The 25,446-nt window shown below is 34.8% G+C and overlaps 4 protein-coding genes across 6 annotated transcripts; 3 read left to right on the top strand and 1 right to left on the bottom strand.

Moving 5' to 3' along the window:
• Positions 1–578: 578 nt before the first annotated feature.
• On the top strand, positions 579–2,308 carry LOC144549514 (aspartyl protease family protein At5g10770-like). The gene is made up of 2 exons (XM_078298277.1): positions 579–728; positions 838–2,308. The coding sequence occupies exons 1-2, from the start codon at positions 587–589 to the stop codon at positions 2,082–2,084; spliced, it is 1,389 nt and encodes a 462-aa protein (XP_078154403.1). The 5' UTR covers positions 579–586; the 3' UTR covers positions 2,085–2,308.
• Positions 2,309–3,786: 1,478 nt separating this feature from the next.
• Positions 3,787–6,665, top strand: LOC144549312 (aspartyl protease family protein At5g10770-like). The gene is made up of 4 exons (XM_078298028.1): positions 3,787–3,811; positions 3,878–3,955; positions 5,408–5,743; positions 6,154–6,665. Exons 1-4 carry the CDS (start codon positions 3,787–3,789, stop codon positions 6,663–6,665), a joined length of 951 nt encoding a protein of 316 aa, XP_078154154.1.
• A 1,482-nt stretch (positions 6,666–8,147) lies between these two features.
• Positions 8,148–14,138, top strand: LOC144549513 (MLO-like protein 13). Of its 3 annotated transcripts, none has more exons than XM_078298275.1 (14): positions 8,148–8,416; positions 9,333–9,390; positions 9,561–9,724; positions 9,893–10,009; positions 10,740–10,791; positions 10,975–11,048; positions 11,523–11,597; positions 11,688–11,776; positions 12,057–12,106; positions 12,204–12,244; positions 12,946–13,164; positions 13,337–13,404; positions 13,510–13,570; positions 13,901–14,138. In XM_078298275.1, exons 1-14 carry the CDS (start codon positions 8,303–8,305, stop codon positions 13,940–13,942), a joined length of 1,224 nt encoding a protein of 407 aa, XP_078154401.1. In that variant the 5' UTR covers positions 8,148–8,302; the 3' UTR covers positions 13,943–14,138. The 3 variants fall into 3 exon arrangements, with proteins under 3 accessions (XP_078154401.1, XP_078154400.1, XP_078154399.1); XM_078298274.1 differs by having other exon boundaries at positions 13,708–13,965; XM_078298273.1 differs by lacking the exon at positions 13,901–14,138 and having other exon boundaries at positions 13,510–13,855.
• Positions 14,139–17,582: 3,444 nt separating this feature from the next.
• Positions 17,583–21,712, bottom strand: LOC144549511 (mechanosensitive ion channel protein 6-like). The gene is made up of 6 exons (XM_078298272.1): positions 20,479–21,712; positions 19,724–20,175; positions 18,875–18,998; positions 18,490–18,783; positions 18,124–18,326; positions 17,583–18,037 (listed from the first exon to the last, which is right to left on the bottom strand). Exons 1-6 carry the CDS (start codon positions 21,583–21,585, stop codon positions 17,752–17,754), a joined length of 2,466 nt encoding a protein of 821 aa, XP_078154398.1. The 5' UTR covers positions 21,586–21,712; the 3' UTR covers positions 17,583–17,751.
• Between the last annotated feature and the right edge of the window lie 3,734 nt (positions 21,713–25,446).

Genomic DNA, 25,446 nt, shown 5'->3' with positions numbered 1-25,446 from the left:
GTCTACTGAAGTTTTTTTTTTTTTTTCTAATCTTCGGATGGTAAAATAAAATTATTATTTTTCAGGTAAAAATGAAAAAAATATTTTAATTTGAGACAAAAGATAAAAAAAAAACCATCCAAACATTTTTTATTATTCTTAACTTACTTAATTATAATTTTTTAACTGATTCATTTTATACAAAAATATTTCAAAATATTCTTAATTTTGCATGCAAATGCATCATTTCTAAAATAATTCTATAAAATTTTCATTTTAAAATTAGAATTAGTTAGCCGCCATTGTCCTGATCTCCCCCACGTCTTCAATATTCCTCCTTTAATTTTCAATAAATTAATTAAGGGGCATGCAATCAATCGTTGAGCAAAACAAAATATTGACTCCCAAGTCCAAGTCTTTCCATCACCAAAATTTAAAATTAGTAGCAACATTTGAAACACTATGCATGCATGATCATAGGTTACAACAACCAGCCAGCCATATATAATATATCTTTCTTTATCACTAGTTGTTAGACATTTTGTCAATACATGTAGACTACAAATATATACAAAGCAAGGTAATTATTAAGTGAATTGCATTCTCCATGGCTAATAGTTTGCTCATTAACTTATTGCAAATATTTTTATTATTTCTCTCTTTCTCAACTCATGCATTAGGTTTGCTCAAGTTCCATGTCATTGATGTACATGCTCTCACTTCAAAAAATGTTTGCTCCCCACCAAAAGGTATATATGTATTGATCTATTCTCTATTAGGCTTCCTTGATAGAAACTTCATATTTCAAATTTGTAATACATCAGTTCTTCATTGATTCATGTATACTACTACTTGTAGATATGGAAAGGTTCAGATCAGTAAAACCAACACTGGCAATTGTCAATCGACACGGTCCTTGCTCCACATTACACTCGGTTGAGAAATCTCTTGAGCAAATCCTTTCCATTGATCAATCCCGAGTCGACTCAATTCATCGTCAAATCTCTGCTATCTCCGGCACAGGCAAAACCTCGGGCCCATTGTCATCATCACAAATCACAGCTCAATCTGGAGGCTCATTTGGTGTCGGTGCTTACATTGTAGAAATTGGCATCGGCACGCCTAGTAAAACTTTGACTCTTCTCTTTGATACAGGTAGCTCTGTCACATGGACCCAGTGCAAGCCATGTCTGCGATTTTGCTACACACAACATGACCCGATCTTCGATCCATCTCAATCCTCCACCTACATGAATGTAACATGCAACTCGGCTCCATGTAATGTTGTTAATAATAACAGTTGCTCGGGTTCCTCTTGCTTGTATGGTGTGCGATACGGTGATCGATCATACACAGTTGGTTACTACGCAGAAGACACACTTACTCTTACGCCTGACGTGATTCATAATTTTCGGTTTGGATGCGGTCAGAATAACAATGGGACTTTCGGTGAAGTAGCGGGATTGTTAGGCCTTGGTCCTTCAAGTGAATCTTTCGTGTCACAAACTTCTGACAAATATCAACGTGTTTTCGCATATTGTTTACCTGCTTTATCAAGTTCCACAGGCTACTTAAATTTTGGCAGCAATTCTGATATCTCAAACACAAACCGCACACCGATTACCAAACAGCCTAATTCTGGGCTATATTACTATATAACCATGACCGGATTAAGTGTTGCTGGTGATACCCTTCCGATAAGCTCGACAGTCTTCTCAAATGCCGGGACGATCATTGATTCTGGTACAACGATCACCCAGTTGCCTCCAGATGCCTACCAAGCTCTTAGATCTGCATTTAGAGAGCACATGACACAGTATAAGATGGTGCCAGGTATTTCAATGTTTGACACATGCTATGACTTCACCGGATTCGACAGCGTGACAATTCCAACCGTTGGCATTCAATTTTTAAATAATGTATCTATAGATCTTGTTCCTAATGGAATATTGTATGCGATTAGCAGCTCACAAGTTTGCCTTGCTTTTGCCAGTAACAGTGACCCAAGCGACACAGGCATTTTTGGAAATGTTCAGCAGAAAACATTTAATGTGGTATATGATATACCAAATGGAGAAATTGGTTTTAGCCCAGAGGCATGCTGAAACACAAGAAAAACTATCAGGGTATTAATTATGATTAATAAAACTACATTATATGATTATATTGGCATAAGTAGTGTGTAATAGCTTTCAAGGATGTCTTATGTGTGGCACCAAAGATATATATATTTACAGTTATGATGTTTGAAATTGAATAAACTTTGGGAAAAGAAGTTTTTGTAACCTGTATAATGAAACATAAATATAATGTTACAGTTCCTTATATAGGCTTAATTTACTTTTAATGTTAGATTTTCTTATAAAGGTTTTGCTTTCAAGAGTGAGGCTATTAGTACTTTGCAATGTACATATTGATCTGTGCTACAAATTTATATTTTTATTTTTAAAGTTCAAACAGTCGATCTGAATAGTTATTTGATATAATTTTCATATGAAAATATACTTAATTACATATTTTTAATTTTTTTTAACTATTTCTTTGAATAGGTAGAAAATCACTACTTTCGAATGGTCCAAAATTATTAGATCAAGTGATTTTGTATCTATCTAAAAAATATAAATTTAACCTTTAGTTTTATTTTTATATAAAGATTATTGAGTAGAACTAGGGTGCTTTGGTGAGCTTAACTCTAAAACTCATCAAATCGATTTCAAATGACGAATCCGAACCGTTGAAACCCGCCTATCTTACGTGTGATGCATATACATATGAAAATTTTAAATATTCGAATTAATTTAGTATAAAGTCAAGCGGTCAAAATTAGAAGGTTAATAAATTAATTTTAGTGCATTCATTTTTTGAACGTTTTTTGACCGCTTGACTTTATACGAAATTAATTCGAATGTTTAAAAATTTCACATGTAGATGTATCACACGTAAGGTAGGCGGGTTTCAACAGTTTAGATTCGTCATTTGAAATCAATTTGATGAGTTTTAGAGTTAAGCTCACCAAATTAAATTTTGGTGAGCTTAAGAGCACCCTAGTTCTACTCAAGATTATTAGATGGTTGGAATCAATTATTTAAACTTTAAAACAAAAAACTATAAATTCATAGTAAGGACCTATATACGTACATGCTACAATGTAACCTAAGTATACCATGGCCTCGCTCAGTCGCTCTTGCTTTTAATATTACAGTTTCATTGTTCAATCATGATTAAATAGCATGATCCAAGCCCATATTCACTGGAAAGAACAAAGCCTAGTAACAAAATATTTCAGTTTGGATCACGGCGTCCGATCGGAATTCGGATCGGACCGAAACGCACGGAACTGCTTCAATAATCGTGCAGATTTTGATTAGACGGTCCATAATCAAACAGAAATAATTCTGTTACCATAGGTGATACGAACTCGTCAGGAGGGGGATCAAAGATAAATCTGATCATGAGTCCTTATCCTCTCAGGTAATAGATTATTATTCTGTTTAGATTCAGACCGTCCGATCAAAATTCAGACCAATCTGTCTGAGGTGGAATCCATGGCACCATTAATATTCGTGCGGATTCTGATCTGACGGTCCAGATGTAAGAAAAATATTCTGTTACAACTAAGAATTCGAATCTTTCCCCATCAAGCAAAGAGCGACAATTCATTTGCAAGTGAACCATCTTTATTCTTGCCATTACCAGACTTCACCATCTTGCCTTTGCCTCCTCCTCTGGTAGAGCGACCGATGCGTTCCTTGTTACCACAACCTATCAACCGTGACTGCCGCTTTATTACCCAATCCTGGATGGAAAATGAAGCAACAGCAACAGCAAAAAGGTTTGTTGGTGAACATTACAGATGTGTCTTGCATTGACTTCGAATAACTTGATATGCAATTTTTAGGTAACGGTGCAGCTGGCCATCACCATGGCGTAAAGAAAGTCGTCTTGGGCAATATCTGGGTAAGTGATTCTCGCCTCAGTACTCCGTCGCACTTTGGAATAAATTGTACTCGAGTAATTGAAGAGTGCTATGCCCTAGACTTGTAGAATCTCTCATGAAGATGCTTGACACACAATTTTTTAGTTCGTAATTTTTGCTGTTTACGTGACTGTTATGTACTGTCAGAATTACAGGATTTCAAAATCTGTAGTCGATCCGACAGGAATCATTTGCCTGATCAATATTCTGCTCCTAATGCATCAGAAATGAGCCAAAATTATATTTTCTTCAAACAAAGAAAATAATCTTGTCCAAACATTATATTTTCTTCCTTTTTGCATGTAATGTAAAATTTCAATTTTCTTTAGTATATTCAGCATTTAAAAAATGATCAAAATTAATGTACTAAGATAACTTATATATAATTTTTTTAACTGATTTGATTTATACTAAAGTAATTAAAAATTTATGAATTTTACGTATAAACGTATTACTCCTAAGATAGCTTGGTTTAACACATTGAATTCGTTATTTAAAATCAATTCCCCCCACATCTTCAAATATTAGTGGCCTTCTTTTTCTATAAATTAAGTGGCAATCGATTGTTGAACAAACCATTGATTCCCCCACATCTTCAATTAGTGGCCTTCTTTTTCTATAAATTAAGTGGCAATCAATTGTTGAACAAATTCCATTGATTCCCCCACATCTTCAATTAGTGGCCTTCTTTTTCTATAAACTAATTAATTGGCAATCAATTGTTGAACAAATCATTGACCGTGTCCATTGGGCAAAATTTAAAAGCAGTAAACAACATTCCAAACACTTTATGCATCCATGATAATGACAATTAATTTCAATAGGAACTCATCATGTTTACAACGGCTAGCCATAATATCCCTTTCTTTATCGAGAATAGTTGTTGGACATTATATTGTGTCAATACATGTAGACTACAAATATATAAGCATGGTAATATTAAGTACTGCATTGTGGTTCTTCATGGCTAATAGTTTTCTCTTTAACTTATTGCAAATATATCTACTCTTTCTCTCTTTCGCAACATGCGCATTAATTAGGTTTGCTCAAGTTTCATGTCGTAGCATGTGTCAAACTGACTCCCATAAATTTTGAAATGTAATTTTCATTTAATAGGTCCGGATTAATTTGCTTCCATGTCGTTTTTGTTGTTTTTAATATGTAAAATAATGTTATTTTATTGTTTATTATGTAAGAGACTATTTTTTATTTTTTTTATTATGTAAGAGACTTTTTAAAAAAAAATTTTGTCTAGTACTCGATAAGCTATTTGAACCCGATTAGTTAATGGATTTGAACCCAATTCATGCCCTGGCTTGACAAAAATCCGCGATCCACCCGTGATAGAAACTTCTAATTTCAATTTTCTACGTACTTCTTCATTAAAGCTAAATGGATTCCATGTTTCTAATATAAGTTCTTCACTAATTCTTAATTATATACTATTTGTAGATATGGAAAGATTCAAATCAGTGAAACCAACACTGACTATTGTCAATCGACACGGTCCTTGCTCCACCTTACACCCGGCTGATCAGAAATTGTCTCTCGAGCAAATCCTTTCCATTGATCAATCCCGAGTCGACTCAATTCATCATCAAATCTCTGCTATCTCCGGCAAAGGCAAAACCTCGGGCCCATTGTCCTCATCACAAATCACAGCTCAATATGGCAGCTCATTTGGTGTCAACGCTTACATTATAAAAGTTGGTATTGGCACACCTAGTAAAACTTTGACTCTTGCCTTTGATACAGGTAGCGACGTCACATGGACCCAGTGCAAGCCATGTAAGCGATTTTGCTACGCACAACAAGACCCGATCTTTGATCCATCTAAATCCTCCACCTACACAAAGGTAACTTGCAACTCAGCTCCATATATGGATGTTAGTCGTAACAGTTGCTCGGGTTCCTCATGTTTGTATGGTGTGCAATACGGTGATCTATTATACACGGTTACTATATGCAGAAGACACACTGACTCTTACGCTTGATGTGATTCAAAATTTTCGGTTTGGATGCGGTCAGAATAACAATGGGACTTTCGGTAAAATAGCGGGATTGTTATTTGTTAGGCCTCGGTCCTTCGAGTGAATCTTTTGTGTCACAAACTTCCAAAAAATATCATCGTGTTTTCGCATATTGTTTACCTGCTTTATCAAGTTCCACAGGCTACTTAAATTTTGGCTGCAATTCAGATATCTCAAACACAGACCGCACACCGATTACCAAAAAGGCTGACTCTGGGCCATATTACTATATAACCATGACCGGATTAAGCATTGCTGGTGATACCCTTCCCATCTGCTCGACAGTCTTCTCAAAGGCCGGGACGATCATCGATTCTGGTACAACATTCACCCAATTGCCTCCAGATGCCTACCAAGCTCTCAGATCTGCATTCAGGAAGCACATGACACAGTATAAGATGGTGCTGGGTATTTCCTTGTTTGACACATGCTACGACTTCACCGGATTCGACAACGTGACAATTCCAACCGTCGGCATTCAATTTTTAAATAATGTATCTTTAGATCTTGATCCCGATGGAATAATTTATATGATTCCCAACTCACAAGGCTGCCTTGCATTTGCCAGTAACAGTGACCCAAGCGGGCTGGGTATTTTTGGAAATGTTCAGCAGAAAACATTCAATGTGGTATATGATATACCAAATGGAGAAATTGGCTTTAGCCCAAATGCATGCTGAAACACAAGAAAAACTATCAGCATATTATGATTAATTAAACGATATTATATGATTATATTGGGATAAGTAGTGTGTAATAGCTTTCAAGGGTGTCTTATGTGTGGCACCAAATAATATATAATATATTTACAGTTATGATGTTTGAAATTGAATAAAATTTGGGAAAATAAGTTTCTGTAACCTGTTTAATAAAAGATAATTAATATAATGTTACAGTTCATTATGTAGGCTTTGTTTTAATGTTACTGTTTCTTAATTACGAAGGTTTTGCTTTACAGAGTGTGGTTATGTTAATTTGCATGCAATGTGCATATTGGTCTGTGTTAGAAATTTATATCTCTATTTTCAAAATCTAAACAGTCGATGTGAACTGTTGAACATGATTTTTATATGAAAATGTACTTAATTACATACTAAATTTTATATCTTATAAAAAATTTACTATTTTTTTGAATATGTAGAAAATCACCACTTTCCAATGGTCCATCCAAAATTATTAGATCAAGAGATATTTTATATCTCTATAGAAATTCTAAAAATATATAAATTTGATCTCCGAATATATTTTAATACAAAAATTATATTAAATGGTGCGAATCAATTATATAAATTTTAAAATAAAAATATAAATTTATAGTACAGACCTCTACATGTTACAAAGTAACGGAAGTACCGTTGCCTCTCTTTTTTAATATTACAGTTTCATTGTTCAATCATGATCAGTGTTGTAAAAAATATCCGTTTAGGCCGATTAGTTGTTGACGGTGACCAAACCATTATGAATTTTTCTGACTAATCGGCCGATTATTTCTGATTATTCTCAATTATTCCCGATTAATTGCTTGACTGTACGCTGTCTGTCCGACGACCGCATACTGTTATTTACAACACTGATCATGATTAAACAAACACTAGTATGATCCAAGCCCATATTCACTGGAAAGAACAAAGCCCGGCCCAAATAAACCCTGCGATTGGGGTCCCCGGGTCAGAAGGGAATCCATATACTCTGAAGTAACCAAAAAATTCTATTTGGATCACGGCCGTCCGATCGGAATTCAGGCCAATCCTGTCCGAAGTGAAACGCACGGGGCTATTTTAATAGTCGTGAAGATTCTGATTAGACGGTTGAGATCTAAACAGATATATTTCTGTTACCATAGGTGATACGAATTTGTCAGGAGGTCCGAGGGGATGAAAGAATCACTTTAGCTCAAATCCTCTGAGGTAACCGAATATTATTCTTTTAATATTCTGACCGTCCGATTAAAATTCGGAACAATCGGCCTGAGGTGGTAAACACAGGTCCCTTTAACATTCGTGAGGATTCTGATCTGACGGTCTAGATCTAAACAAAAATATACTGTTACCTTAGATGATTTGAACTCGAATCTTTCCCCATCAAGCAAAGAGCGACAGTTCATTTGAAGTGAACCTTTATTCCTGCCATTACCAGTCTTTACCATCTTGCCTTTGCCTCCTTCTCTGGTAGAGCGATCGATGCGTTCCTTGTTACCACAACCTGCCAACAGTAACTGCCGCTTTATTACCCAATCCTCGATTCGAAATGAGGCAACAGAAAAAGGCAAATTGCTCTTCGTCTCTTCTTCTCTTTTTCCTTTGGTCGAGTACCAGCAATGGCCGATGAAGGGTCGCTGGAACACACGCCGACGTGGGTGGTGGCGAGCGTATGTACGGTGATCGTCGCCATTTCTCTTGCCGTGGAGCGCTTCCTCCATTATCTCGGCAAGGTCGGTCTTTCTCAGTAGCCCCCCCCTCAGAAGAAATTTAACTATATTTTATATATGAAAGGGTATTTCATGTATACCCCTCAAAAACTTCAAAATTACGTTTTCCCCCTCTAAAATTCGTAATATCATATTGAACCTTCTAAATTTCAAAAACTCACAAATTTACCCATTTTGTTAACTTTCTATTAAAACTCATTTTAAATTTCTGAAGTACCTATTTTAACCTTTATTATAATTAAGTATAATTCAGTATATTCTGGTTGGTCGGTTTTAGAGAGAAAAATATGATATTCTGAATTTTAGAGGGGGAATATGTAATTTTGAAGTTTTTGAGGGGTATACATGAAATAGCCCCAAAAATTAAGTACAGAAATGAAGATTTAATTGGTGTTAGCAAATTTAGAATATATGAGAAACATAAACAATAGTAACGAATGGAAGAGTTATGGACAAACCACTGGCACATCAGTGTTTCCCCACAAGTTCTCTGAAAAATTGGGTGAAGATTTTATAGAGCAGTTTTGTTTTCATGCAGTATACAAACCATATGCAACACTATTTCAATTCTATAGTCCGTGCGCTGCATGAAGCGAAAACTGCTCTATTAAAATCTTTACCTGACAAAATGGAAGGAATCAAGGAAGAAAAGGAGAAGAGTGAGGTTGTAGGTTTTAGACTCATGGAATGCCTAATTTTGGATTGAGCAAGCTTTGGATGTGGGTTTCAGTGAATTTAAGAAAGTACTGGTTCATAATGTAAGCAGTAAGGTACTAAATTGGTGCATTAAGGACCAAAATTTGTGCTATGGGAGTAAATTTTGTGAAATAGCTTGAATTTCATGCTTATATTTTACCCCATGATTAGTAAATTAGTTAATCATTTTTTTTAAATGTGTTTCCTTAACAATTGATTGCAGTTTCTCAGGCACAAGGGGCAAAAAGCACTTTCTTCTGCCTTGCAGAAAATCAAAGAAGGTCAGTATATGTATCCGTGCCTTATAAACAACGATTATATAATAATTTTTTGTGATTGTGTTAAATTTAAGCTGATTGCACTTTGATCATGTCAGTCTAAGTTTGATCGTACACTGAATGTAACAGTTGAGATTAAATTGAGTCTCATTTGGTTGACCTTTTGTGTGCAGAATTGATGCTTCTAGGGTTTATCTCCCTTCTATTGACGGTCTCTCAAGGTTTAATTACTAACATTTGCGTATCCAAAATGGTATCTTCTCGTATGTTGCCATGCAAAGAGGAAACATTAACCAAAACTTCAAATGAAGCTGGCAATGAAACTTGTGCAAAAGAGGTACAAAATATGGTCTTATTGATAAATTATTGAGAGAAGAAAACAAATATGTTCAGTTTTAGGGGTTGTTACTAAGACCCCATATCATTTCGGTCAGATCCTCAACAGTTGTTGTACTGCAAGAACAAAATTGGCAATCTCTCTCTCTCATTAAATTTTATATTTCAGGGAGAGGTGCCATTGTTATCTTTGGAGGCATTGCATGAGCTGCACATATTCATTTTTGTATTAGCCATTGTACATGTTGTTTTCTGTGCCACGACCATGGTTCTAGGTGGCGCTAAGGTAACATTACATTTTCAACCTCTTTATATTCCACATAGTATGGTCCTTTCCTTTTGCCAATTACACATATTGTTGTACCATAATTTCCATTTATATCGAGGGGTGGAACTGAAAAATTTAGATATAAGGAGGAAGGGGGGGGGGGGGAGGAGGGGGGGTGCTGAAACATAAATTGTATAATATGTGAAAATACATAATGTGTGCTCGCTAGGATTGAACCCATGTCTCCACAACCACTAAATGGTATTCTAACCACTAGGCTACAAACACACATTTAGCATTTCATGAGGGGAGCTCAACTATATAAAAACTTAACAAAACTAAAAATTCAACTTTATTTAATATACATGATTAAAATTTGTGAAATCATGCCCTGGGTTATACAACCATTAAAACACTAGTTACTTGCATTATAATCCATTCAGGCAATCAAAGAAGGAAACATTATAATATAAGTTGTGGTTAACAAAATTGCAACAATGTTGTATGATGAGGGGCCTAATTTCAATATTCAGAAGGAACTGTTCCTTGACCTAATTGTACAGATATCATGGTTCTGTTATTGCAATAAATGTTTTTTACTTTTTTTACTTAATTTTGTTAGCAAAAAGAAAAGACTGAGTGAAAAATAAAAAAGACTTGCACTTTGAATATTGAATATCTTAATGTGTTCTTTGAGTAATATATATATATATATATATATATTTTTTTTTTTCTTTTTCTTTTACAGATCAGAAGATGGAAGCATTGGGAGATAGCAATCCAAAATGAGAATGAAAATCGTAGTCCTTTTTTTTTTTTTTTTCTGTTTGCATATTGACCTATAAAAGTTTTGAACTGCAAATTAGTTGATAACTCATATATCTGCATTTTATTCATTAAAAATCATTCTGTTTATTTGAAGGAATAGAGGCCTAATGAGTGCTATTCTTTTTTTGTCTGCTGTCACTTCTTTCAATAAACAGCTGATCATCATAAGAAGTTTGTTATAGATCGTGCTGGCCACTTTTGGAGACGAGCTGCTGTAGTTAGCTGGACGGTACCAGTCTAATTTTACTCTTGTTTCAGTTCTCTACCTCATGTGTTCAATGCTGGATACTATAGTGTATGTTTGGTTGTGGAGTAAAGTTACTTTGGATTAAATTCCTTACTCCAAGTTAAAGTGGATTAAGTTAATCATGTTTGGTGGAATAACTTTGAAGTAACTGTGAAGAGAGAGAAAATTGAAAGATGAATGTTAGTCTGACAGTGTGATCCACAGGTGAAGTAAATGTGGAGTAAGTTACTGCACCTTACTCAGATTAACTCAGTTGTTACTCCAGGTCTTCAACCTACCCCTTCAAATTTACTTCTCATTTGACAGCTCAAGGGGTTTACTCCACCACTTAGTCCTGAACCAAACATGCATTATATGTACAATATTGAAGTCTTATATAGACTCTGAAGATCATTCTTGGTATTATTATGTTACTGTTCGTACTGTTCCTATGTGCTTGATTTTTAAATTTAACAGATTGCATTCGTGAAGCAGTTTTATTCTTCTGTGAGTAAGTCAGATTACAGAGCACTTAGAGCTGGTTTTATATCGGTACGGAGTCCCATGACATTGTATTTTTGCAATTCAAACTCATTCTAAATATTAAGGGTAAAAAGGAAATTTTATTCTTTGTATTTATAGAAGCATTGTAGATCAAATCCAAAATTTGATTTCCACAAGTACATGATGAGAACTCTCGAGGATGATTTCAAGAAAGTTGTTGGCATCAGGTATCACTTTATAACCCTCCAATATAAGAGTGGAATAACATATACATGAATCTTTTTACTTATATTTGTCCTTGTATTTTTAATTTGCATTTTTCTGACTCCATTATGTGCTTGATTGGGGGTCTATTGTTTCTTTAACCTAATTCCAACCAAAGCAAACATTTCCTTGTACCAGCATATATCGACTGATTACAGTCTGATATGGCATACTTAATTTTTGTACCTGTTTGCGATAGTCTATTATACTTGTTTCTTAAAACTTAGTCTCTATATTTGACAGCTGGTATCTATGGCTGTTTGTGGTCATCTTCCTTTTGCTTAATGTAGATGGTACGGAAATGTGTTTTCCGTGAAAAACATTTCATTTATTTTTTATATTTATATTTTTATTTTGACTAGTTGTAACAAGACTTCTAATGCAATGCAGGATGGCACACGTACTTCTGGTTATCTTTTTTACCTCTCATTGTAAGTAAAAAAAAATAATACTCGTTGAAGGTGCTTCCTGTGTACATAATCTAGTACCATTTAAATGGGAGTTCATAACAATAAAAAAATGTTCTATGCTTATAAGTGGTTAAATATATCTGCTTTGGTGAAGGCAATTGTAAATAATAACACTCTTTTGTCTGTACTTACAAGTTACCCCCAACATCTCTTATTTGATGCTCAAACTCTTTTTCTTTAGGTTTTTTATTAAGTCAAGCTAAACATTACTAAGTTAGTACTAAATTTTAGTTTATCTCAAGTTGTAAACCACATTTGTGGATAAAAATTACATGTTCGTTTGTGCTTAATGAAGAAAAGTCTTAGCAGAGTTGCAAACAAAATTTTAAAAAATGTGCCTAATGTTAAGTTAATAGTTAGCTTCCAATTTCAAGGAGTCCGGATCCTATGAAGTAACTCAAATTTTGAGCTTAGATCCGGACCTTCCAATCAGAATCTAGGCCAATCCGATCCGTAGTGGAATGCACGGGGCTCCTTTAATATTCATGCCAAAACAGATCTGACGGTCCAGATCTAAACTCAAAATTTGAGTTACTTTAGGTGATATGAATTTAATTTCAAGTACCTAAAAGATGTTGGGGTTGACAATCATTTAACAAAAATGGGTTTTTATTTTGGGAATAGTTGAGACCACTAACTAGTAATGCTGGAATTAACTGCAGCTTCTTGTAATCGTCGGTGCAAAGCTAGAACACATCATAACCAAAATAGCACAAGAAGCAGCTGAAGGAAATTCCAATGAGAGAGGAATACCGGCTGACCCACACGTCAGACCGTCAGATGACCATTTCTGGTTTGGCGAGCCAGCGATCGTGTTGTACCTGATCCATTTTATTATCTTTCAAAACTCCTTTGAGATTGCTTTTTTCTTCTGGATTTTGGTACATTGTTTAATTATTTACAATCTAGTCCTTCTTATTCCTTTACATTCATGTGTGCAAAATCACTGACGGAAGCCCATAAAGGAAATAAGAATAGTAAATAGAACAATTGAAGATGCTTGATTTTATAAGTTTTATATTGTTGAAATGTAAAAAACTGGCTTGCATGCAGACCACATATGGCTTCGACTCGTGCATCATGGAGAGCATTCAATATTTCATCCCGAGACTTGTTATGGGGTGTGATCTCTGATCTCTTCTTGTATATACTTCCTTTTCCCCTCTTTAATAATCCTATGTTTTATTTATTCATTTGCAAGTTGTAACTGTTATTTGAATTGACAGTGTGCTCATCCAAGTGCTATGCAGCTATAGTACACTTCCTTTGTATACTCTTGTCACCCAGGTATGTACTACATATACCTCTTCTTTTCTATTCAATGCCATTCTGGTAAAACAAGGTTGTACAGCTGGTACCAGTTTGGTACCTGGCATTTTGATTGGTTTTTTGGGTATTTTTCTTGGGTTTAAGGCAACATACAGGGACTAATTGGAAAACAAATACCAAATAATTTGTACTGTACTTGCTTAGTTTCATATTGGTTGTTTGCTGCCAGTGGAACCAACTGGTGCAAACACATTTCGGGTAAGTTGAAAACTTCTTAAAAATTACATTTTGCATATCAATACCTTTGAAAAAGCAATTGTTTAAAGATGAATACTATTGAAATGTTAGATGGGTGACATGGTCAAGCAAAGAAATAGCCTCAAAACTTGAGTTGAAGTTACCAATTAAGTTTTTTTCTTTCTAATTTTTGATTTTGTACTCCTATACTTTATTTTTTCTTAGGCATTGTTCATGTAAATGTATAGTCTCAGATCTATTGTTTTTTTTTAAGTGTATTTTCATTTTTTTCGGTTAGAATGTTGTTCATGTAACAATTTGTGTAATTAATTGTACATATTATTTATATCAGTAAATGTAGTGTTTTTGGTATGCGTTTTGTTTAAATTCATAGTTTTTTTTAAATTTAGTTTAGTGTTTTGGTATATTGGTAAATGTAGTGTTTTGTTTAAATACATAGTTTTTTTAAATTTAGTTTAGTGTTTTGGTATATTGGTAAATGTAACGTTTAATTTGAATTTAGATCTAGGGTTTTGTTAGTTTTTATTTTATTTTATTTTAAATATGACTTGTACATAATTTTTAATAATAAAAATCCATTCAGGATTAGCGTTTGGCAAAAAAAATCGACACTGTTTTTGGGAAAAAACATACACGGTTTCATAACCGTGTACAAGTTATCGACTCTTCATACACGATACTTATGAACACAGTTGCAAAGTTGTGTTTAACCTCATTTTTTAAGTGTGTGTACTCAATAAATGTTTCTGTAGTAGTGGCACTAGTGGAATTGATGTACTCTTTCTTTGAAATCTAGTGAACTGTTATAAATTACTATGCCTTATGTTGTAAATCAGCTCCAGGACAAATAGCTGACATCATCAGCTCTAGAACAAATAGCTTAGATCATAAATTATATTCATTGATTTAATTAAATGGTATTTAGCCATCTGAGTAGACTCTTAAATTGGCAGGTCAAACGTGTAGAAAGAAATCATGTTTTTCTTTTGTGGAAATTGGAACCAATTCTGTATTGATCAACCCAATTTCTAGTTTTATTTTTTATTTTTTCATCAGAGAACTCCTTTCAGATAATAAGGTGATTTCTCTCTCATTTAGATTAATGTATACTGTCAAGGAGAAAACCGCGAATGCTGCAGCCAAATCTGGCATGGAGAAAACCAAGGCCTCTGTTGATGAAAAGGTTCTTTTTCTTTTATGTATGTGATTTCTCATTTCTATTATTTTAACAAGTCAAAGAGCTAGTTGATTAGATAATGTCTTTCTCTTTCTTTCTTTCAAAACAATATGCATTCTAAGTGTAGTTACAAAGAAATGCATCATAAACGCACTCCGATTTTTGGTTCTAAATTATAATGCAAGTGTGTAGCCAAATGAAAACTACAAATTAAGGTCAAATGCATAAGAAAAAGGGATATTAAAATGAACTTCGAGCTAACTAGGAGGAACAAAATGAACCATTGTTTTACACTTGTTACATTTGCATGTAATTAGGTGGACAAGATGAAGACTAGCTAGGGATCCAATGGAGAAAGCTGCTGCAAATTAAAATGCAATGAGGAGAGGAAGATGGAAGCAGAGGCCGAGAAGCAGATCAATGTCAATTTACAAGGTGCATCTTAAGCATAATTAAATAGACATATATAGCTTCTCTGCATAACAATATATACATGAATAAACATTTTTTCGGCTGCAGTTATTTCGAATTTAATTTATTTAAAATATGCAACTCCTAGAAAAGAAATGGGTTGTATATATTTGGGAACACCATACAGAACTACTCCGATCTCGACTCGATTTTTGTGGACCGAAAAGCCTTTTAACACCTCTGGAAATTAAGGAACATAAAACTTCTGCTTGATTGCTTTGATCAGAGACTCAAAAGTGATTTGAACAAATGAAATAATTAATCAAGAGTTTATGTCATCGTACTTGTAAAATTTACTCTGTCACACTGCTTTAAGATAGCAAGGCCATACCTCATTTATACCAAAATAAGCTTATTCTAAGATCTTTGGACTTTAAAAAAAAAACTAAATACAATAAAAAAATATTTAGTCATTTTCATTTGTTTCATTTTAATGATTCAATTGTGATATCAATTTCTGTCTCCTTTGATCTCCTATGGATCGCTTTCTGCCCCCTTAGCAGATTTCTCTCTTAACTCGACCCCTAATGGGCTCTCTGTAAAGAGTAATAATTTATTGCAATATACAAAATAGTCTGATAAATGAACTATTTATAGGCTTTCCAGGTGTTAGCTTAGTGGACGTAGTCGAGGTAGTGCTATGACTTCTGATTGGTCCAAAAGAGTAGTCGAGTGTGGAAATCATCACAACAAGAATGAGACACTTTTCGCGAGGACAAAAAAATGATTTTTTGCGACTGACTACTCTCATTATTCAGCTATTTTCTTTTGCGACGGACGACCGTCATAAAAGCGTTTTTTCCCTCGCAAAAAATGTCTACTTTGTTGTAGTGCATGCAAATGTCAAAATGTGGCTGATAGGGGCTTCCGGAAAAAACAACGGTTATCCATGCGACATAATACTGATGTCGCACGCGACACCATATGGTGTGGAAAATGTCATATGGGCTGTGTACTTAACACATTTTCAACTTCCCTTCATCGAAATTTGGTGTTTTTGCTCCGTTTTTGGCATGAAATCACTACTTTCTTCCAAATCTACCAAAATTACTAAAAAAACAAAACAAAAGTAACTGAAAACATATGAAAACGACTAACTAATTACTACTTTTGGTCATTTCCTAAGTCAAAACACGGCTTCTTTTAGAGTAAAATCAGACCCTAACATTCATCATAGTTCCACGAGAGTGGAAATGAAGATGAGGGAAATCTCGACCTCCCACCGTCAGAGGGAAGAAAAGGGAAAGAGAAATGATTAGCAAAATGGACAATATATGAACTTGCTTTGTTCATTAGTACAACAAAATAGACAATATATATCCAAACTTGCTAGTTATTGAATATTGATTTAATTCCCATTTAAAAAAGAAGAATATGGATTTCCCTTTTCATAGTAATCGAGTCATTGAATATTGATTTTCATCTGACCGGAGTAATTGAGTCTATAGCTAGCTCAACATAGTTCAAGGTTCCATCGTGTTAAACTTCAACAAGAAAATCAAGATTGCACATGAGGGTGATATGAAGATGAGGGAGGAAGACTAGCAAAGGGAAAAAAAGGGAATGGGAGAAAAAAAAAAATGAAGAAACAAAGGGAGGGGGCTGGACTTAAATGGAGCAAATTTGAAAAGATGGTTCAGGGGTGATTGCTACATAAGAAATTAATTACTAACAAGAATTTTGATTAAGAGGCGCGAATGAATTGTACATGACTTCTACTAATAAACAATGTTTGGAAATTTAGCAAAAGCATACACAGTTCTTTTCTTAAGAAAAAACCGTGTATGAAGTAGTATAACCGTACCTGGCTTTCATAATAAACAGTTTACAAATATAGGTGTCTTTAGTATACGGTCGCTTCTAAATGACCATATGTGTATGGTTGAGGTTAATTTTGCATGAGCACATCCCCACATTACACACTGTTTATTTGAAATTTTCTCACATCTGTGTATTTCATGTATGGTTAACGTTTTTATAGTAGTGCAAGATGGGCGTCTCATGGAATAAAGAGCATTGTGATACTCCAAGACAAGGAAAGGGATGTGCACCTATATATGATGGCACAAACATCTCCAAATATAATTCCTCACCCTCTATATATATTTTCTGAAATAACATGTCACAACTCGGCTAAACTATTTTAAGCTCAGACCCAAATATTTAATTTTATCTCAATTAAAAATTACAACGACAATTACTAAGCATCGATCATCAGCAGCAAGCCTAGATTTATTTATGAACAAAACTATTCTTAATACGTGAACCTCCTCTTTAGTTAATGATATAATTATTAGTTAACAGATGACCAAGTGGAAGGTAACCGGGCTGAGTTTACAGGGGGCAAATTGCGAACATTCACATCAACAGGTATCGTGCGATACTCGATTTCAAGTTCCCTAAGAACCCGAATCATCTCTTGCACCACTAGCTCTCTCCTCTCAAACCTCATTCCCATGTCTTGGTAGTTGATTCTTTGCCGCATCCAAATTGATACAGTCAATTTATTACTGTCTTCGACATCTCTCAATACGACCATTGGGTCCGGATACCAATGCTCCTTTTTGTTCACCATGAACCTATTTAAATTCCAGGTTAATATGATTTACCCCACTCAAGCATCACACAAACTAAAATGAAAGGTAAAATTAAAAAAATGCTTAACTGGATTATTTTCTCCTTCATCTTAGCAATCTTCTCTAATGGCGTGGCGACGTGAATGGCGAAGTCGATGGAGTCTCCCATGTCGGGGCTTCGGTAGAAGTTGCTTATTGGTTTGGTGGCAAGAATGCTGTTAGGATAGTAGATCTTCAAGTTATCATATCTCAAAAAGACTGTTGACATGATATTCATCTCCTCAACAACAACCTGATATCAGAATAACAAAATGTCTTAGTTTTAAGTTTTAACAGAACGTGTTCATTTTCTAATTCCTTCTAGAGAGAAACAGCCAAGACAAGCAATAAATAATAATATATAAAAAGTAACAATAACAAGTTGAGAAAAAGTTGCCAAAAAATAGTCTTTTTGCCTGAACTTCTTCAATCTCACATCGGTCACCGACATCAAAGGGATGCATCACAAACAAAAAGATAAGTGCTTCAAATAATGTCTTCAAAGTGTTCCCAAAAATAAACACTGCCAGTACAAGCTGGGAGGTAAGGAAAACAAAGAATTGCTGTGTAGCTATTCCCAAAATCAGAAGCCAAAGAACAAAGACAATTAGTCCGACTACTACATTTACAATCTGGTGAAGTTTATTCACAGCTGTTTTTGTGTCGTTAAGTGTCAGGGCAAGAGCCTTGCGCTCTCTAAATGCATTTACCTGCAGTGCGTACAAACAAATTGGTGTTAAATAAATGTAATCGCTAATTAAGAGAGATCGATTGATAATTTGTTTTAGCAGAAGCCATTACCGCCCAGTATTTCAGTTCCCCATTGCTAATTCGTTTGTTATCATGTGCTCCTTCGAAATGATTCATTGTTTTTATTGCTTCTTCCTGCCTCATAAAACGCAAGAGATCTTGGAAGTAAATGTACCTATCATTCCCACATGCTAACAATTAGTAAAGAAAAAGTATATATATCAGTACTACAAGAATGAGACAATATCCAAGAGGGTACACCGACAGAAAAGTACTATTTCTGAGCATATGGGTATTACCATTCTTGTAGTCTATATAACTTGGTCAACACCAGCCTCAACCATTGACTTCAAATTTGTTTTTTACTGAAATGAAGCAATCATATCTCCATTTGAAACTCAAAGTTCAACTAAAATTATAGGTCTTCAATAAAGTATAAATTTCAAATTTGGTTATAGCTCCGTAGTCAGTGATTCAGGAAAGAAAAAACAACTGCTGAGTAGTAACAGAGAAATGCGGGTCTAGTCAATGTGCCACCCCAAACAGTATCTTAGCCTACAAAGTACAAACTAACCAATGCCAGTAAAAGAAGAAATTGACCAATTGACCCAATTGCCATTCCGAATAACAGTATACTCCACTACAATAATATGCCACTATCATCAAGGGTAAAAAGTGACTATTGCCGAGGATACACCGTATCGATATTAATTACCAATGGCAGTATCTGCAAAGATACCGTCGGCAAATAGTATTTTTACCTTCGTGGATAGCTCAAAAAGCTGAGAATTAATTTGGTTGCCCCAACACCCAATATAACAAAACTCAAATGTTAATCCAACCTGAATGAACCTTTTGAAGTATGAGAAACTTGGTAATTAAAAGAATTTTAAAACTCACTTTGCACCAGGCTTGGCCACATTAGTAAAAACCTTCCTAGCAGCAATTTTGGCCTCTTGCTCACTGAGTATATGTGTTGAGGAATTCTCCTCCGTCTCTGCGGCTATTAGCGGGGTCCGCTTGTCCAGTGTAGTCAAAGCCCCATACCTCACAATCCGAATTAATCGTTTCATGTTCCATGCAGATATGTTCCTTTGGTTCATCTTATGGAGCTGGTCAATGGTGATACCTTCTTCTCTATTGTTTCCTGACAATGGCCTTGAGAGGCGGATGCCTTTACCTATTTTGCTCGGCATTGTTGCACCAGCCTTTTGAAGCCTCTGAACTTCAACCATTGTCGGGCTATCTTCAAAAACCGGCGGCCCAGAAAGCGTCTCCACCACGTATTGGTTGAAAAGGGCTTCTTGGATCCGATCGAAGTATGTGCTGACATGAAAGGAGGCTGACAGTACCTAATTTAATAACCACAAAATCAGTTGTTAGCAGTAGAATATAAGATATGAATTGCTTTCTAAGTTCTAACGATAAATTAGAGTTGCATTTTCCTCAAACTAAAAAAAATAATGATTCATAAGGTGGAATGTATTCAGGTATTAAAGGCACATATGTAACCAAACTGCATTCTTTGTGATTAGATAAAATTCATCGGGTAGTTTAGTATCTAAAAATGATATTTGACTGAATTACTAATGACAGTCATGAATTAAGTTGATCAAAATAACAACAAAAGAATTTAAATTACTGAGAATTTATACTTTGAGAAGCAGTCTTTTGATAAAGCGTATGATAGTGGCAACAAGGAGGCAGAGAAGGATCTTGCTAACATAAGGCAAGACGGGGCTGCGGGAGGTTTTCTGATGGAACAAATAGTGCCATGAAATGAGAACAAGGCTGAGCCAAACACAATTTTGTACCGCACTCTTGACGCCGTAAACAAAGTACAACACTTTCTTCCTCAGTAGAAAATTTCGGTTAATGAGGAACACGACCACACGAATGAACCAGCCAGAGACGAGCCGGCCGCATACAAGAGTCAAGACTAGAATATCCCATTTCCACAGATAGAGACTCCAAACGATTTGCCTCATCAGCCGGGGGATCACTAAGCTGCACACCAATGCTGCAATTAGCAGTATCAGACTAAGTGATTGTAAGATGGTCCACATGTCAAATTTTGTTTTCTTCAATTCATCGGGTATGTCAGAATCCATGAGGGGGTCATCATCATCCTCATCATCTGGGCCTGATTTCCCGCCCGTCACCTCTGATCTGGACACTGGTGGCCAGCCCGATCTCCTGTCCGGGTCAGGGTTTTTAGTGGGTGATGTGGGGTTCGGTGGTGATGGATCCAATAAACGAGACCGGATTTTGGCCTGAAGCAGAGAAGATGATCGACTGATTGATGAATTAGATGTGCAATGGATAATTTCACCGTCACCACTGCCAGCACGACGTCGGTTCATGTTCTTCTCATCAAATGAGGAAGATCTATCATTCGATTCATGGGGAAGCGACTGGGACTGTTCCAAGGCATCTTGGAACAAAATGCAATGATTCATTGATTTGGAACCTAGAGAAGAAACCTTGTTCAAGAAGTCCATCTCAAGGCCCACTGTTAGTGGCATTGTGACACCGGTGGCATCTCTCTTGAGTAAGGTGAAGCCGCCATTGCCAACTCCACCTTCTTGCGAGAAGTCATAACTGCTTTCTCTCCACACTCCGGAGTTCGTAGAAGATGTGGCGGCTGCTGAGGTGGTCTCGACGGGGTTTTGGCTGTTGCCATCTATCTTCACGACCACTTCGTGTTTAACGTGCTCTGGGAGGATCGGTTGATTTTTCATCAATGTGCTCAGTGTATCCATGGAGAGAAATTTTAGTACAGTGTAGTAGCAAATATATGAGAGAGAAAAGGTCGAGAAAGGAGATGAAAAGTTTAGAAAGAGATAAAGGAGGAAGAGAAAGAGAATGGTGCAGTTGTAGGGTTTTGGAACTACGTGCTCTTTTGGCTCATAAATGATATATTGCTAATTGCGACCTTGCTTATTATATAGTATAAGTTATTCGGGTAGGTGATCAAAGGTTGTAATATAAGATCAGATTTACTCGACAGTCAAATCTAAAGACAGCGTCACAACACATGAACGCATGATGGTTTTTTTGTTAATAGGACCAGGCACTGCCGCACTGTATGTTCGCACTTTGATATTGTTCGTATATGGTAATATATATAATGAAGTTTGTTCGTCCATATTGATGTTTTTCTTTACTTCATTCACATAAAAACATTTTATATATGAGACCTCTAGATTATTGATTTGTGAGAAATGTATTTTTTAACTTCCAGTTTTCCATATATTCAAGTCAATAAGACAAACAATTTGTCCTACAACTTCTGTAATGTTAATACTAGCAATTAGTCTTCAAGTGGGAGATTGTTGGATGTGAAGACAACTTGTTCACCAAGTAATGTGATAGGTTACTTGATCACAAAGCAAGGTGATAGGCTACTTGGCTACCACTCTTCTTTGGTTTAGGAATGTTTGGTAGAGGAAATATCTTGTGATAGATATTTGCATTAATTAGGTTTCTTTGCCCCCAAGTTATTCTAGGCTATATAAAGGAGTCTAGACTCTCTCTTGTAATCATCACCAACAGAATAACTTTCTTAAGCTTGTAATTCATTTCTCCTCTATAAACAATATTAGGCCAGCGGGGTTTGTGGTTTTTCACCACCCGTCTGGTTTTCCACAATTTTAGTGTTTTATTATTTCTCTTTCTCTCTCTCTCTTGCTCATCTCAGTATCGTGTTGTGTTATTGTGCGGCTACCTCGACTTTACAATATAAACAAGGGTTTAAAAGAAGCTGGTAGGCTAAACCTTCACTTTTCATTTAAAAAATATTTGTTCATAGAAAATTAGTTAAAACACTTGGACAATTTGGTGGAGATGAGATCATAATGCAATGAAGGATTCTACGTTGATTTCTGGGTCATTATGTTTGATTCTAGCAGCTTCTTTTTTTTATATGTTGTTAATTGAGGGTGTTTAAAAAAATTAAATTATAGAGTTTAAAATAAAACTTTATTTTTCTATAATAAAGGTGGCTGGTCACCTTCGATGTCTTGTAGTTAAATTAAACAAGAACTAGATCCTTGTTTTCTAATATAAGCAATGTGTTGCTTATCTTATATATATGAGGGTCCCTCCAATTTGTACTAAGAGACCTAATAATGAATTTAGTGGACTGTCATGATCTTGCTCAAGCTTAATTAAGATGGGCTGTATCAAAAGATAAGTTGTTTATTGAAAGAAAGAAAGATAAATTAAAAGAAAGAAAGAATGACAAATTAAATATTTTAGCTATTAATAAAAGATAAATCATGAACTATACTCCAAATTTTTCAGTACGATTTTGAATGTTATAAAATTAAATAAACTAAGCTTATTTAAAAGGAATGTGAAAGAAGAAAAAGGAAGATGGTGATCAAAATGTGCATTGCCTTAAAGATAAAACCCACTAAGGATTAAGATAACATTATATTAAGCTTTTGACACACTCTTTCATGCATTCTTGCCTAATGAGGATTCCAACTAAATGCGAATTATTGCATATCGTTATCAATTCATGATATTTTCTTATGTCGGAAAGTGCACCTTCACAAATTAAAGACATTTACTGCCTAAATTTGTCGTATATTAATTATTCAAAAGTTAGGCAAATTTAGTTGGTAATATTTAATTTTTCTCTTCTTTTTTTATTTGCAACATTTTTTTTCTCTATTTTTTTTTTTTTTGAAAATATGAAACAAATAATGAAAAAAATAACAAACACTACTACAAAAACGTTAACCAAACATACACGACATATCATACAGTACACATGCGAAAGTTTTTCACTTTAATATATAGTGTGTAATAGTAGGAGGTGCTTGTGCGAAAAAAAGTTCATACATACCCTCACGATCATCTAAAACCAAACTGCGTACTAAAATCACCAATATTTGTATACGGCTTATTATTAATGAACCCTGTATAACTAGTAGCCTCTATACATGTACGGTTAATAGTTTAGAAACCTTAGAAACCGTATATGGTTGTACAAATATCCTAACACGGACTTATTATTAATCACAAACGGTCAACTTTTCGCTTTTCATCATGCCAACACAACAATTTTACATATTTGAGATTTGTAAATAACCGTTTCAATTTAGGTATAATGGGTAAATAAAATGCAACACCATTAATTTTAGCCAGAGTTGCATTTTTTTCGTCTTACCGTTTATGACCCTTCGTTTGTATACTGCGGTGCTTTGCATATTATTGATGCACATTCTTTCGCATACGCATTCGTGTACGTACATCATTTAGACATGCATGTATTATATTATTTTTGCATACTAAAGATGCACTTTCTTTCGCATACGCATTCATGCACATCATTCAGACATTTATGTATTATTTTAATTTCCAAACCCATTTGACACATCATTTTTTTCACTTGATATACTAAAATAAAGGCAATTCATTTTCCTTAGGGAGTATATCGTGTTAAAGCTTTAGAAAAGACGTGAAACTTTTATCAATTTATTTTACACAACTGAGAGTGTTGTAAAATCAGTACAGCCAGAAACAACAGCTTTACAAGTCAGCCCACAATTGCTCAAATTTATGATAATTACTATCACAAAATTATCCTTCGTATCATGCAATATTGCATCCACATTGTCATCGTTATCACTGTTCAATTCATCATTTATCAATGTTCAGTTCATCGTTATCAATATCCAACTCTACACTATTACAACCACTACGTATATTTTCATCCACATCCTCATGACAGTCATCACTACGTGTGTATTTTTGTTTTAAATCCCTGCGGATCAAATGTTCTCTAACCTTCGCAACCATGTGTTTATGAAAATTATTAGAGCATCTACAGTGGTGATTATTTTAAGATTGCTAATTTGATGTGTCAATTGCTAACATAATTGCTGGGATGTATTATAATTGCTAAATTAGTAAATTTGCTTTATAAGAAAATATTTGTTTAATGACATTTGTCTAATTGATTGGCTCAAAATCTTTCTTAGTACTCTCTCTCCAATAAAAAAGAAAGATGCATTGATGTGGATATAAAAAATAATTTAATTTAATTGCATCAATGCAGAAGATTAATTACTAAAATTTTCATAGCCGCTATTTAACAATTAATTCCAATTGCTAGATTGGAGATCGATGCTCTTACAATCTTAATAACTAATAATAAGGATGCCAAATTCTATCATCTTCACTGCGTTTTCTTTTTGTAGCCTTGATTATGCTTTACAGCAGCTCCCATAAAATCTTCCAACCGGACCACATATGCAACATCAATACATGAAATGTCATACATCCAAGTATGACGAGACTCTATCTATTATATAAAATTTGAATTTAATGTATGATTAGAAATCACCAAGCTTTTGATTTTAGGGTTTACATATAGCCGGCTCACAATTCTAACCCACCTTTTAAATACTTTGCCTAAGTAGTGAATACGTATTAGCGAATTTGGTATTTAAGAACCATTTGGCATTATTTTTCCATAACTCCTCAAGTATGTGTATGACCTACATACCCATAAGAGCAATAAGGAAAATACTATCAAATTTTCCTAAAATACTAAAGGAAAATCCTTTGATACGTATTCACATTCTAAATGAAACAAAGTATTCCAAGAA

The sequence above is a fragment of the Carex rostrata genome, chromosome 35 (genome assembly GCF_964058835.1).
Source record: "Carex rostrata chromosome 35, lpCarRost1.2, whole genome shotgun sequence".
Classification (NCBI taxonomy): Eukaryota; Viridiplantae; Streptophyta; class Magnoliopsida; order Poales; family Cyperaceae; genus Carex; species Carex rostrata.
Note: the sequence above shows the minus strand (reverse complement) of the source record. Positions and strands in the feature narration are given on the sequence as shown.